Source organism: Drosophila sulfurigaster, chromosome 2L (assembly GCF_023558435.1).
Source record: "Drosophila sulfurigaster albostrigata strain 15112-1811.04 chromosome 2L, ASM2355843v2, whole genome shotgun sequence".
NCBI lineage: Eukaryota > Metazoa > Arthropoda > Insecta > Diptera > Drosophilidae > Drosophila > Drosophila sulfurigaster.
Genome location: NC_084881.1, coordinates 26960554 through 26974712, shown reverse-complemented (window position 1 = coordinate 26974712; position 14159 = coordinate 26960554). Strand labels below are relative to the sequence as shown.

General features: G+C 43.5%; 4 protein-coding genes across 4 annotated transcripts; 3 read left to right on the top strand and 1 right to left on the bottom strand.

Moving 5' to 3' along the window:
- The first annotated feature begins 51 nt into the window (after window positions 1–51).
- Window positions 52–1999, top strand: LOC133846386 (integrator complex subunit 14). Its single transcript, XM_062281353.1, has one exon. It carries the CDS (start codon window positions 168–170, stop codon window positions 1962–1964), a length of 1797 nt encoding a protein of 598 aa, XP_062137337.1. The 5' UTR covers window positions 52–167; the 3' UTR covers window positions 1965–1999.
- A 329-nt stretch (window positions 2000–2328) lies between these two features.
- On the top strand, window positions 2329–3100 carry LOC133850457 (uncharacterized). The gene is made up of 2 exons (XM_062286562.1): window positions 2329–2770; window positions 2827–3100. Exons 1-2 carry the CDS (start codon window positions 2414–2416, stop codon window positions 3001–3003), a joined length of 534 nt encoding a protein of 177 aa, XP_062142546.1. The 5' UTR covers window positions 2329–2413; the 3' UTR covers window positions 3004–3100.
- On the bottom strand, window positions 3001–6882 carry LOC133850454 (phospholipase A-2-activating protein). Its single transcript, XM_062286559.1, has 5 exons — window positions 6636–6882; window positions 5583–6449; window positions 4465–4854; window positions 3889–4128; window positions 3001–3822 (listed from the first exon to the last, which is right to left on the bottom strand). Exons 1-5 carry the CDS (start codon window positions 6788–6790, stop codon window positions 3111–3113), a joined length of 2364 nt encoding a protein of 787 aa, XP_062142543.1. The 5' UTR covers window positions 6791–6882; the 3' UTR covers window positions 3001–3110.
- Window positions 6883–7166: 284 nt separating this feature from the next.
- Window positions 7167–11792, top strand: LOC133850455 (reticulon-4-interacting protein 1 homolog, mitochondrial). Its single transcript, XM_062286560.1, has 4 exons — window positions 7167–7784; window positions 7862–8467; window positions 8529–8970; window positions 11004–11792. The coding sequence occupies exons 1-3, from the start codon at window positions 7272–7274 to the stop codon at window positions 8637–8639; spliced, it is 1230 nt and encodes a 409-aa protein (XP_062142544.1). The 5' UTR covers window positions 7167–7271; the 3' UTR covers window positions 8640–8970; window positions 11004–11792.
- The last annotated feature ends 2367 nt before the right edge of the window (window positions 11793–14159 follow it).

The window sequence follows — 14159 nt, the reverse complement described above, 5'->3', positions numbered from 1 at the left end:
CACAATTCTCACGCATTTGAAAAAACCGAGTGAGTGTGGTGGCTACCGATAGCACGCACCGTTAATTTGTATGCAATCGATAAACTTGCGACAAACAGCTGTTGCTGGCGTTTGTTTATGTTGCAAAGTCGCGCACTTAGTTTGTGTTATTGTTTTTCTTCGTTAAAATGCCGACAATTATTGCATTGGATGCATCGCTATCGATGCTGCGTCCTGTGCCCGGACGCAATGAGCACACCTATCAATCGCTCGCCCTAAAAGGAATACAACATCTGCTGGACAACTTGACAGCAGCCGGAAAATTGGAGCACTTGGCTTTGGTTGCCTACAGCACAGTTTGCGAGCTAAAAGTGGATTTTACAAGGGATTACGATCAGATACGACAGGCCATTAAGAAAATCGAACCCATGGACAAGGCTTGTTTGCTGACCATGCTCAAGACAAGCGTCAGCTTGATGGCTTCTTGGGGCACCCAGAATCTGTTGCAACTTGTGGTGTTCACAGATTGTGGCGCCGGCTTTGGCAGTACCTCAATTGCTGGCTTCCTGGAGAATTATGCCAACAAGTCAGCGGCAGAAACGGAATTCGCTTGGCTCAAAACATTGGCGCACTATCAACTCAATTTTATTTGCTTGGGCGTGCATGGGGATTTGCATTTTACACGCGGCGTAGCATTGCATCAACAGCTGCTGGACAATGCCGGGCTCAAAGGGCAACTCTTTATGCCCAAGCCACTGAAGACGGCCACAGAGAATGGAGACGCTAACAGCGGTGTTAGCCATAAAAGCGAATTGGGACGCACAGCATTGTTTGAGCTGATCGAGAGGCTCTGCGAGAGCAGCTACAAGGCCACAGAGGTGACGCTGAAGTGTGGCCATTACTTTCGTCTGGAGAGTCAGGTGCTGCTCTGGCCACCGCCCAAGCCATACGAGCAGCCAGCACTTTATGGTGGCGAATCGACGATGCGGCACATTGAGCAACGCATCGATGTCTGCGGCTTCCTGGCATTGGGGGACATTGGTTCTCCGGCCACGTTCAGTCGACACTGGGTGCTGGCGAAGGTAGAGCGCGAGAAGCCGCCAGGCAGACGCTCGGGCAGCTTAACAGCAGCTGCCAAGTCACCAAAACTCACTTTAGATACTGGCAATAATCCGAACTTTGAGCTAGAGAAGTTGGAGCAGGATATACGCGAGTTTTACACCAAGGAGCCATCGAAGGATGCGGCCGAGGAGAGCGGCGACGATGCTGATGTGGTGGTTGTGAAACCACAGCAGACGCCGGCACAGCAGGAACAGCAAAAGGATACTCTGTGTGTACTATTGCATGGCGCCTTAAAACTGGAGAGCATGGCTGCTTTGGTGCTGCTTGGCGAGAAGTGGTTTGGCTTCATGTATGCGTATAACGATGTCAAAAAGAAATCCAATTTCGTGCTGAACATTCTGCCACCTGGCTCGCATGTTATACCCTGGCTAGGGGATCTAGAGCTACTGGGATTCCCTGAGGATTTGGCGCCGGGCGAGACGGCGAGTTTTCCGGTGCGCGCCGAGCGTCGTTCGTATTCGCAGAGTAGTGTGGTGTGGATACGACAGGCGAGTCTGCAGTCGGATGTGCAGAAGGTGCTGCGACATGCCAAGAAGATGCCCGACAAGACACAACATTTCTACAAGGAATTGAATCGCATTCGACGTGCGGCGCTGGCTTTGGGTTTTGTGGAGCTGCTGGAGGCGTTGGCGCTGCTGCTGGAGAAGGAGTGTGCGCAGTTGACGTTGAATGGCAGCGTGAGCAGCGAGTGCACGTTGCAGCTACAACATGCAGCCACCGAGCTGCGCAAGACATCGAATCGTGACATCAAGTCAACGATTGTGCCGCTCCAGAAAGCAGCAACAGCAGCGGCAGCGGAGGGCAGCACAGCGACGGCGGCGACGCCAGCAGCAGCAGCTCCAGCGGGGTATCTCTACAACTGATTAATTATTATACATACCATAAATATTTTTAAAATGCATTAAATAAGTTTTCAAAGTAGAGCAACTGGTTTTACATTTAACGGCTAAAGAGCAATACAATTGCGGTTTTTCTACACTAAATCATCAGTTATCGATATCGAACGGTTAGAAGTGATTGCTGCAGACAACAGTAAATTACATTAAATAATTTATTCAATTTAATTGTACTATTTTATTCAATGAATACTCAACATATTTTAAAATAAATACATTATTTAAAAGCAACTACTCAATATTTTCAAAACGGTCGATAATTCGCAACACTGAAGTCATTATCGATTACAGTAACAGCTGCTTTTATCGCGCTGCAATTCTTGTTATCGCACATAAACGGCTGTGTCAGCGATTAATCATCGAACAGTTGTTATTGTTATTGCTAAAGATTTATCAAGCGCAAAGAAAAATAAACAATGGGTGGCCCGGAATTACCGACGGATCCAGGAGATGAACAACAGTTTGTGGCACCTGCCATCGAGCATCCACATGTGGGCGAAGCGAGCGAAGACAGCGATGGCTCCGATGCCTACGATGGCTATCAGCCGCTGGCCACTGATGTGGAAGATGCGGGCGCAGCACCAGAAACAGTCGCGGTCGACGCAGAAGACGTTGCTGATGAGGATATTGACCTAATGACAGCGGAGGTGACACACGGCGATCCCAATATGCCGCCCATTGAAAGTGCGGATGCTGAAATCGAACGTCAGGTGTGGAACGAGCCAAGACCACAGGAACTGCAGCTGGAGCTAGACAAGACGCGCACGGAGCAGGTGAGGAAGCTTAAAGAAGAGGTATCTGATAGTGTCTAAACGTGGGTTCCATACAGATACTGAAGGCCATGTCGAAGATAACGCTGCCCAACATCACAGTGCCCGATTGGGCCAAAGGAGTGCCCGAGGAGCGCTGGAAGCATGAGCTGCTGGAGCGCATACAAACGCGCCAGCAGACGACAGCAGCAGGGGCAACCACAAGCGAATCGAATAAAGCAAACACAAACCAATAGACTAAGCAATGATATATTTATTTTTAAGATCCACAACGCGGTGCACTCCACAAAAAATACTTTCCCAAATAAACGTGTATGTTGTTTAAAGTTTAAACGTGGGCAACTCAAAAGGCAGCGAGCAGCGCCTGTCCCAGCACATTCACCTTGGCAAAGTTCTCGTCCTGCGGTGTATTTGTCAGCTCACGCAATTTATCCATCACACTGTCCACGGAGACCACTTGGGCGATGGTTTCCTGGCCACAAGCGGTTGTGGTGAGATTGCCAATGGCCTGCATGGCACGGTACCACGCCTCCAGATCCTTGGCCCACTTGAGCAGCTCCAGCACACCGCTGGTGACCAAGTGACACACCTCCGAGCTGGCCACGCTCTGTGTCTGCGCAATGGTCACATTCAAATAGAACGTTGCAATGGCGATCTGCAGATTTGGGCTACCAGCGCGTATCCCAGCCACAAGTTCCACCAGCTGTGGCAGCTGCGCTTGAATGTGCTGTCTGCCCGCCGCATGAGTCAAAGCATTGGCCAGACACCGACAGACCATCAACTGATTGGCTGCTGCAGCATTCAACTGTGGCACAATGTGACTCAAAATGTTGTGACTGTTCTGCAGCAGACTAAAGGCGGCCTCGTGACGCACGGCCAGGCGGAGTATATCGAGCACCGGGAAGAGCATGCCCGCTGGCCACTTGAGCAGCAGCATCAGTGCTTCCAACGTGGTTGGATCCAGCGCAAGAGATTTGTCCGTCAAGCGAATAACAGCTTGCAGCAGTTCATCGCCCACTTTGCCCTCGGTGCTGGTTAGTTTGTTATTGAATTCTCTGCAAGATTGCATTGGATGGGATTACAAATATGTTTTTGTGAATATGCCAGTGTATTACTCTTACTTCATCTTGTCGAGCACTTTACCGGCATCACAGGTGTCGAAAGTGCGATAGCTGCTCACAGGGAAATGTTTATCGCTGCCACGCACAAAGTTCACGTCCACATTCGAGGATTGCTTGCTTGCGGCCGTCGAGTAGCTGGAGCCGCCAGTGAAAGGATCCATGTTGCCACCGCCTTGAACATTGCTCTGGCTAGAGCCGGGCACATAGCGTGCGCCGCCGGTGAAGGGATCCTGATAGCCACTGCAAAAAGGGAAAAAGCATTATTAAAGGATATAATTTACAAATTATATATTAACTTCTGAAAAACAAAAATTGAAATTTAATAACAGTTTTTAGAATATAATTTCGTTACTTGTTAGTCCATTATTATTTGCTTTATTTAAAACAAATACTATAATTTTATAGTACGATCTCAAATATCAATTAGATACCCTTTCACTTTTGAGGAAAGTAAAAAGGATCTCTAAGAATGTGTCTAAGAAGCGAAGGAACTCATTGAGATATAAACCTCATATGGTATAGTCTGACTGTCCCTTTCACTTTCCTCAAAAGTGAAAGGGTCTAGAACAGGCTTACCTATTGGCTTGACTTGTTACTGTCGCGCCTCCCTTTGAGTTCGTCACTATAAAGTTTGCCACCTGATCGAGATAGGCCTGCGGCAGATTGTGGCGATGTATGAACGACTGAGCTGCTTGCCAGGGATCCTCGCCGCGGTTGTAAGGCAACTTGATGGGTGGCTCCGTGTCGGAGATATCCACATTGAACACATAATCATACTCCTTGCCATCGTGCAGCTTCTTTCCGGAGTTACTTTGAGTGCCGCCCGTGGCGCCAGTGACATCGCCCACCAGATTCCATTTGCCCAGTTCCCAGCTGTAGCACTTGACACTGCCATCCGTTTCACGGACCATTTTTGTTTGACCTTCGCGTGTGCCATTCGTGAGCAAAGCTTCAGGACCAGGTAAACTGCAAGAAGAAGCAAGGATTAATAGAGATTTTTATCAATTTAACGAAGAGACTCAATAACGAATGATTTAACTATTTTAAAGAAAGCTACAATCAAGTACTGACTGTAATAGACCCTTTTTTTATGCTGATTGATTATATACCATTTATGTAATCGGAGAATTTAAATGAGAGACGTAATAGTGCATAAATAATCATTTAAAGGAAAGCTATATCTAAGTATTGACTATTATAGACCCTTTTCTTGATGCTGATTTACAGTATATGCAATTTATGGAATTGTAATTTAAAGCAGAGACACAACAAATTACTTAAGCACTTTAAAGAAAGCTACAATCAAGTATTGCCTATTATAGACCCTTTTCTTGATACTGATTTACTGTACATACAATTTATAGAATCGGAGAATTTAATGAATGATGTATGATGATGAATCACTTAAGCACTTTAAATAAAGCAACAATCAAGTATTGACTATAATAGACTCTTTTCTTGATGCTGATTTAGAGTATATCCAATTTATAGAACCGGAGAATTCAAAGAGGTCAAATAGTGAATGATTTAAGTATAACATTTAAAAATAAATACATTCAAGTATTGACTATAATAGACCCTTTTCTTAACGCAGACTTAGAGTATATGCAATTTATGGATTTGAAGATATATTCTTCATAAAATTTAAAGAAACCTTTTCACATATTTGAAAGGGTCTAAAAAGTGTAGCTTACTCAGTCTTCTTGACGCCACCGATTTCCTCGTTGAGCTGCGACTTGTGCGTCGCCACCGCCATCTCAAAGGACTGCACCAGCTGTTGCTTGCCCTGTCGCGCAGGATCCTGACTGAAGACGCGCACAACGCCATCGCTGCAGCCGGTGACAATGTCGCCATTGGCCAAACAAGCCACCGACCACACCGAGATTGCTGGATGCAGCAACGGAGCACCGAGTTCCTTTCCCGTTGACACATTCCACATGCGCAAGGTGCTGTCCTCGCCACAGGACAAAACGATTTGTTCGCCCAGCTGCTGGTTGCGTGCCATGGCATAAATATAGTTGGTGTGTCCGCTCAGCTCGCGCACACATTCGCCATCCTCGTTCCAGTAGCGCAGCACAGCATCGTTGCCACAGGACAACAGGGAATTCGAAGGCAACGGGATCAGGCCACGCACACAATCCGTGTGTCCTTTGAGCAGTCGCAACTTCTCGCCCTGTGCGTTCCAGTAGTAGATGCATTTGTCTGCTCCACCAGTGACGTATTTCTGTTGCTCCTGCAACGTGGCCACGGCCCAAACAGCTGCCTCGTGTCCTTGCAACGCAATGTGCGTCACGTCGCCAGTTTCACTGATCAACCAGACGCGTGCAGTTTTATCCCAGCTGCCGCTGATTAGGCTGCGTGGCTTTAATCCACCGGCCAAGGCGCAAACCGTCGACTCGTGTCCTTTGAGCGTGATGAGAGGCACGAAGGCATCCTGTTGATAGATGGAAATGGTGGCATCGTTGCTAGAGGTGCAAATCCATTGCTCCTGTGGCAAGTAGCAGACGCTTGCTATGAAATTCTTGTGATCCTTGAGCGTGACGCTCTCAATGTATTCGTTGCTGTAACGAGCGAGTATTTATCAGTTACAAGTTGAAAGATTGAGTAAATATCAATTTCTAAAATCTATATAATGAAAGAATATGTTAGTCACTTGTTCGTTAATCAGTCGCCAACATCTGTGTTTTTCTTTCTTTGTTACTATTTGTTGTGGTTGTTGTTGTTATTGTTGCTGTTGTTCTACGCACCCAATTGGCTTCCAGATTTTGGTGGTTTTGTCGCGCGAGCCGCTTAGCAACATTTGCCCCTCGTTTGTTTTGCCGCCCACCGCCACAGCGCGCACATCGAGACTGTGTCCAAGTAGCTCGCAGCTTAATTTGTATTTATCTAGTGTTGGCTCCATTTTAAATTTACTTATTTCACTGACTTTGCACAAATTTTTCTGCACCGGCGTCGCCAAAAATTGAAATAGTGTTTGTGAGTGTGTGTGTGTGCAGTGTGACCGATATGTGCAACTGCCATTTGTTATCGGCGAATATACCGTAAATACGTTATATACCTTCGCCTGGTTACACTTTATTAGCGAAACAATGTTTATTTTGCAAGTGAGCCAAGTAAATGGCAAAGATGTTATGCACTAGTACAGACAATTAAATTCGTATTTATTATTTCTGCACAAAGCAAGCTAGCCATAAGCGTACTTTCTTTCGTTGTTAACATACCGTTTTGTATTACGTTGTTGCTGTTACGTTGCGCGCAACCTGACTATCGATAATGTACAGTGTTATCGAAGCTTTACGTTGCGCAAGTTACTTTTGTAAACACGACAGCTGATTTTTATTTTCGGCACTGCAGTTTAAGTTATTTAATTAAAATAAGTGATAATGCTGTCTACTGGCACTCCGTTGAGGGTGGCGGCAACGCGTTTGGCAGCTCAGCTCAGTCGCAGCTATGCCGCCGTAGCTGAAACGCAACAGGCGACGCCGCCTGCGCCCCCCTCGCCACCTAAACGTAACGTTAACAAAATGGGAGGATGGCAACTTCATAGCTATGGCGACATTGATGAACTGCAGTATTCCGATAAACTAAAGCTTCCTCAGATACGCAGCTCCGACGAGTGCTTGGTGCGTGTTCGCACCACAGCCGTCAATCCCATTGATTTGGCCATGTTGCGAGGTTACGGCGCCACCTTGTTGAACACAGTGCGCTGTAAGTCCGGCGATGCCATCGAATTCCCTTTGACGCTGGGACGCGAATTTTGCGGTGAACTGGTTCAGAAAGGAATGGGCGTGGCAGGCAATGAACAACTGCAGCTGGGCAGCCGAGTGTGGGGCGTTGTGCCCATCTCCAACACAGCCGGAGCTCATGCTCAATACGTTGTAGTGCCCCAATCTTGTGTGAGTAACAATTGTCTTGACTTAGTGACTATATATTATTAAATAGAATTAATTATTTCTTGTTTATTCCTCTCCAGCTTGCTCCCGCTCCCAAGGAACTCGATGATAATGAGGCTGCCAGCGTGCTTTATGCCGGCTTAACCGCCTGGTCGGGTCTCTACATAAGTGGCTTCCTTGGAGGACCATGTGGCGCTACGACAGCAGCTGGTGGAGGTGCCAACAAACGTGTGCTCGTCTTGGGCGGATCAGGAGGCGTTGGTTCGTTGGCTGTTCAAATGCTGCACGCTCAAGGCGTTCAGGTGCTGGCCACATGCAGTGAGAATGCCGTTGAAATGGTTCGTTGCTTGGGAGCTGATATTGTGGTGGATTACACAAATCCCGCCCAGATGGAACAGCTTTCGACCTATGCTCCATATGATATTGTGCTGGATTGTGCGGGACAAGGTGGCCAGCAGGCGGCGGAACTCAAATTCGACTTCAGGCAGTATATCACCTTCTCGTCACCCATGTTGGCTAACATTGATAAGCAGGGTATCTGCTTGGGAGCCTTGCAAAACATCTCCGATCTGCTACAGACAAATGTGCGGGCAGCAACGCAACGAGGAGGATTGGTCAAGTGGGGTTATTTCTACCCAGCAGCACATGGCATTGAGTTCTTGCAGCGCCTCGTTGAGCGGCGTAAGGTCTGTTAATTTTCGAAAATTTCTCAAAATCAGATCTAACCCGAAAACATTTAAATTTTAGTTAATGCCACAAATCGACAGCAGCTTTGATTTTGCGGAGCTGCCAAAGGCATTCGAGCGCATGAAGCAGGGACACTTGCGTGGGAAGGTCGTTGTGCAGCTGAAAGACTGAATTACTTGTTGTTAATTAATAAAAATTGAATTGTTTAAAAGGAAACTCCAGTTTTAAATTTAACTTCTCAACAGTGGCCCAACAGCTTTTCAAATAAGTGCGCCATTGCACAGTATGAGATGTTACCAGCTGCATGTGCAGTGCCTTCTATTTTGGTATATTGCGGTCTTTTTGGCAAATTTGACTCGCGGTCACACTTCAGCTCAGGTGTTTCCAATAAGAAGTGAGTTTTTTTTTAAAAGTGCGGTTCGTCGGGTTTTCAGTCGCGTAAATTTGCATTAAAAAGTGTTTTTAATTAACGAAAAATGTACAAACGGAGTGCCCAAGATGTGTAAGTTGCAAAGTGTGCTAGTAATTTGTTGAAAAAACATGCGAAAACTTTTAAATAACTCTAGCAAAATTTGCAAACATTTGTGAATCGCATTTTTTTTGTATGCTTTGCGCTTTTTTTTTTTGCGCCGTCCAATGTGTGCAACACAGTGGAAAGTTACAATTAACGAATGACAAAAGCGCATTGCTGTGAATTTTGCATGTTATTAAACAATATTGTAAATTATAAATAAACCAATACACATGCACCGCCGGCAAAAACAGAGAGCGGCGTCAATTGAGCAAGTGCGAACATGTCAAAAGAGCGCCAAAAAAGAGCAAAGAGCCCGAGTTCATGTGGCTAGAGTTGTCAGCTGTGTTTTTGCAAAACGACTTATTGGGCAGCCAATGCAATAGGCTATTTGTTTTCATTGAAATATTTTTTAATTAATCCATGCAATCTGAGATACTGAGTAAGAACAATTTGTTGAATTATTTGTCAATAACAAATTCGTGCTCTTTGCAAGTGGCTTTGGCGCACACTCGCCCGCCCCAAAAGAGCGGTTGAAACGGAGCGGCAATGAAACGGTTCATCCTTTAGAGAGAGCGCGAGAAACAATAACAAATGTGACTGCGCAAAGTGCAGCAACATGTGTCTAAACATGCGAGCTATCAGTTGAGGGGTTGATAGTACTTTTCAAGGCAAAAATGTGCTCTCTCTCGCTCTCTGGTCTGAATGTTTGGCAACATTGTGTCTAAACATGCAGACAAGCATTGAACGTTGTCCGTTTGGTGCTTCAGCAGATTGAACTCCAGCCTGAGAGTTGAGTTGTTGTTACGTCGTCGAGAGAGTCGCGTGTGTTCATGTTTTTTGGTCGTCGTCGCGTGTCGCGTTTCTGATGTTGCCACGGGCTTTTGTCTCTGGTTCGCCGCCGCCGCCGCAATGCAGCAGTTTAGCAACTGACTGACTGACTGACAGCAGAGATAAACAACAACAACAACAACGACTACAAGAAGAAGAATCAAGAATTTCTCGCCGCTTAAGTGTGTGAAAAGTGCGTGTTGTGTTCTTTAAATCGTTGTCATCAATTTGCCTTTAACTTGTAAATCTTATGTCGCTTTTGTGTGTGCGTGCATGTGTATGTGTGTGTGTGTGCGGGTGCGCTGCTAAACAATAATAATCATAATAAAGCAATCAATTGGCACGTAAATTGCCTTAAATTAGCATAAAAATAAAAATACTGCAGCGGCAATAAAACGGCAACAAAAATAATGCAAACATTTTTTGGGCAATTTTTTCAGATATTTTTCATTGATTTTTCTACTGGCGCGCCACACACACACACACGCATACAAACGCCCGTACATTCATTCACCTAACTCCCTCCAGCGTGTGAACGAGAGAGTAGAGCAAGTAGTGGGGAGGAGGTGGCAGAGCAAACAAGAGAGACAGAGAGAGCGAGCGTTGCCATGCCGTGCACATTTCGGCAATGGAACACTGTACGTGTATGTGTATGTGTGTGTGTTGTGTGGCTTATCCTTTTTTATATCGCATTTTGTTTATTTTCAAGTGCCTGTTTCCATTTTGTTGCGCACATTTTGTGCTGTCCATTCGTTTCGCTGCATTTCATTCTCGCCGCGTTTCAACACAATAGAACAGTCAAATACGTGTGTGTGTTTGTGTGTGTGTTTGTGTCGGCAGCTGCCCTATGTAAATTTCTTGCGCTCTCAATCGCTCTCTCGCTGCTGCGCTGCTCTGTGTTCTCTCTTGGCTGGAGTTTTTTTTGTTACCCCCCTCAGTGTGTGTATTTCGGGCTCTGCTTTGCTCGCCCATTCGCATCGTAGCTCTGGCGCCGCTGTTCAAACTGGCGCCGCTGCTTGCGCTCTCTCTTGCTCTCTTTTGCTCGCTGTGACTGCTCTGAGCTGCAGTCGTTGTCCTTTGGCCGTGCGTTGCGCGTTGCCAACTGAAATTTGCCGTGTGTGTGTTGTGAAAAAAGTAAATTTGCCACTGCTGTTGTTTTAATCAAATGTATGTTTTATATATTTCATCCACAGTGTTCTGCAGCAGAGCCAAGACGGCTAATTAATGCACAAAGCTGTTTAACAATACCATATACAACAACAATAATAGTTGAAGAGAGCTGCTAATAAAAATCGTCGTCATGAATCGCCGCAATTTGCATTGAGAAAGTGTTGCATACTTTTCGCGTTTCGCGTTCGCGTGTGTCTCAGTTATATATTTTTGTGTGTTTCCGATTCCGTCTCCCACATAATTCGCGTTAATCACTCGCTCTCCAACCATTATAATATATAATAAATCTCCGTGTGTGTGTCGTCTGTGTCTGTGTGTTTGTGTATATTTTATGCTGCTCTGCTGTACATATGTACAATATTAATCGTCATCGTCTTTATCGTCATCATCGTCATCGTTATTGTTGCTGTTGTTGTTGTTATTTGCTCGGCATTTCGTATCAAATATAAAAATATAAATCATTTGTGTTCTTCGGTGTTGTCTCGTGTCAGTGTCTATAATTTGTTCAAATACGACAAGCGATCAAGCGCTAAACCCAAGCGGAAGACCAAAAAAAAAGCAACAACAACAACCATCAGCAACAACAACAACTACAACAACACTTTTTCAAAGATATGGCAAATATTTTACAATTGTGCGCTCATCGATTTGCATCTCAAGCACAACAACACAAAAACAAGTTGCAGCTGGAAACGCCTAGCAGCCTGAAATTTGTGGCAAACATTGTGTGATTCCCCCCAAAACAAACAAAACAAAACAAAGCAAAAAAACACCCAGTGGGAATTGGTCAACACACAAGGCTATCAACGTTTGTTGGACTTTTAAAAAGGTGAGCGTGAAAAACTTTTTCCAAATTCATTTATTTATTTATGAATTGGACGACAGCATTTAATTTTCTTTAGTGTTCAACAATAATTAAAGGGCGATGGAAAGTTGTGAATTTATAAAACAGTGAATATTTGAAAACCTTTTAGTATTTAATTTATTTAAAAAGTTTAGATATAATTAAAATTAATACTAACACTATTAGTAAAGTAGTAGTAATAATAACAAAGACCTTCAGATTTTATTACTATTTTATTCCTTATCAATAATAATGTTTTAGGAGTGTTAGAATCAAATTTTTATTTTATTTTTTATGAAAGAAAGTGTCCAGTTTCTTATACAGTTGTTTGAAAGACTCAAAATATAATGAATTACATTTAAAAAGTTGTTAAAAAATATGTTATGTATAGTTCTGAAGTTTTCATGACAGAATTATTTAAAATTTATTTTTGATATCTAAATTTGTCTGAAGGTTTCCTCAGATTTATTTAACGTTTTCGAGTTTTTATATTAATTAAGTTTCTTAATATCTAAATTTTCTTGAAGGTTTCCTCATTTATTATGTTATTGTTTTCAAAAGATTCAATTGCTTTCCTTTAGAATATTTACAGGGGTTCTTTCAAAATAGACATGATATTATAGATAAGAAAATTGGCTGTCCATCACTTCTCAGATCTTATCTGTTTCTTACACAAACTGCATAATCAATAACCACAATGGATTAACATAACAACACAAAGGGAATTTCGAAAAAGAAAAGACATAGAACAGAAGAGAAAGAAAGAACGAAAGAGAAGCTAATCATTTACATCTCTTCAGTTAATGCTCACGAGCCGCTTAGGTCCATTAACAGATTAGGCACATCAGAAATGATGACAATAAGCGTTTGTCAAACTACAAGATACACATTTTGGTATCTAATGGAATGCATTTGCATATTGGACTGTGAAATCGGTTAACTTGATTTAGACATAAATGCAATCAAAAAGCAACTAAATAGATGTTGAATGAAACTAAAGCTAAAGATACACGTTGCTTGGGGTCGCTGTTGAAGTGCCTTGTGCACTGAACACACACACACACACAACTCGAGATACAGATACAGATACATGGCTGCCTTCTAGTTTTATCTGCATCTTTTCTAAATGGCTTTGCGGGCGGCATTTGCTTTTGCTTTTGTTTTTGTTGATGTTGTTGTTGTTGGCCCCGAAATGTGCGGGCAGCATGTTGTTTGTTTACATTTCAAATGGAAATTGTTCTGCTATCTGTTCGCCTCTGAGGATGTATCTGCAAAATGCATTTCGCTCGCTCTTTCTCTCTCTAATGAGACAAAATGCCATCGTGCATATCGTGTGACAGTAGGCAAATATCGAAGACGACTTCTCAGTGCCATTATCCAGCTCGGTGTCTGTGTTTTTCGGCAAAAGGACACAACGTGCCGCAAATAAAGATTCTCTGTCTCTCTCTCTCTCTCTTTATCTCTCTGCTGTTGAACGCATTAGCGTTTGACACAAGACGCACAAGCAAAAAACACACATGAGACAATCAGCAGGACGTCAGAGAGAAAGAGCCATAGAACACGTCACGTCCAACGCTTCACATTTGAAATTCCAATATCCTGAATATCCTCGGTCTGCTGCACAGTGGCCACACATGGGCGACGTTGTTAAATTAATGAGGCTTCGCTCTAAATGCATTTAAGTATGTTTGCACACGATTAAAAATATCCCTCGAAATAAATACAGCACAGGAATACAGGAATTTCTTTTTCACTTTTTTTCCATCTCGCATTTTCTTGGTGCTTTCAATTTCAAAGCCTGTCGCCTCATTAGGTTTTTTATATTCTTCTTTTTCCTCTTCTACATAATGTGATATGAACTGCTCTTGTAAGAAGTGTTTAATCAGCTTGAAATTTCTGAGAATATTGTTTTGTAAATACACACGTTCGCTTGGCTGATAAAAAGATGTAGAAAAATTATCTTTATACACACAAATGGAGAAAAACGCCTACTTGCTACGGGTCGCAGTTGCTTGTTGTTGACAATCTGGTATATTTTGCACGCTATGGTATATTTTGATGGTAGTAGTATATAAATATACAAAATGTAGCCGTTGATATATTTTGAGTATACTAATATATCAATATACCAAATGTATCCTTTAGTATATTTTACACGCTATGGTATATTTTGAATGTAGTAGTATATCAATATACCAAATGTAGACTTTAGTATTTTACACTCTATGGTATATTTTGAGTGTACTAATACATCAATATACCAATTGTAGCCTTTAGTATATTTTGCACTCTATGGTATATTTGGAGTGTGATACTAAATCAATATACCAAATAC

What these genes read in the sequence shown, in the direction of transcription:
- LOC133846386 (XM_062281353.1), top strand. Translation starts at nt 168, where the DNA reads ATGCCGACAATTATTGCATTGGATGCATCGCTATCGATGCTGCGTCCT.
- LOC133850457 (XM_062286562.1), top strand. Translation starts at nt 2,414, where the DNA reads ATGGGTGGCCCGGAATTACCGACGGATCCAGGAGATGAACAACAGTTT. An exon ending in ACAAGACGCGCACGGAGCAG is followed by an intron (nt 2,771 to 2,826) that starts GTGAGGAAGCTT and finishes GGTTCCATACAG; the next exon opens with ATACTGAAGGCCATGTCGAA.
- LOC133850454 (XM_062286559.1), bottom strand. Translation starts at nt 6,790, where the DNA reads ATGGAGCCAACACTAGATAAATACAAATTAAGCTGCGAGCTACTTGGA. An exon ending in GGTGGCGTCAAGAAGACTGA is followed by an intron (nt 4,855 to 5,582) that starts GTAAGCTACACT and finishes TTCTTCTTGCAG; the next exon opens with TTTACCTGGTCCTGAAGCTT. An exon ending in AAAGTGCTCGACAAGATGAA is followed by an intron (nt 3,823 to 3,888) that starts GTAAGAGTAATA and finishes GCAATCTTGCAG; the next exon opens with AGAATTCAATAACAAACTAA.
- LOC133850455 (XM_062286560.1), top strand. Translation starts at nt 7,272, where the DNA reads ATGCTGTCTACTGGCACTCCGTTGAGGGTGGCGGCAACGCGTTTGGCA. An exon ending in TTGTAGTGCCCCAATCTTGT is followed by an intron (nt 7,785 to 7,861) that starts GTGAGTAACAAT and finishes ATTCCTCTCCAG; the next exon opens with CTTGCTCCCGCTCCCAAGGA. An exon ending in GCCTCGTTGAGCGGCGTAAG is followed by an intron (nt 8,468 to 8,528) that starts GTCTGTTAATTT and finishes TTTAAATTTTAG; the next exon opens with TTAATGCCACAAATCGACAG.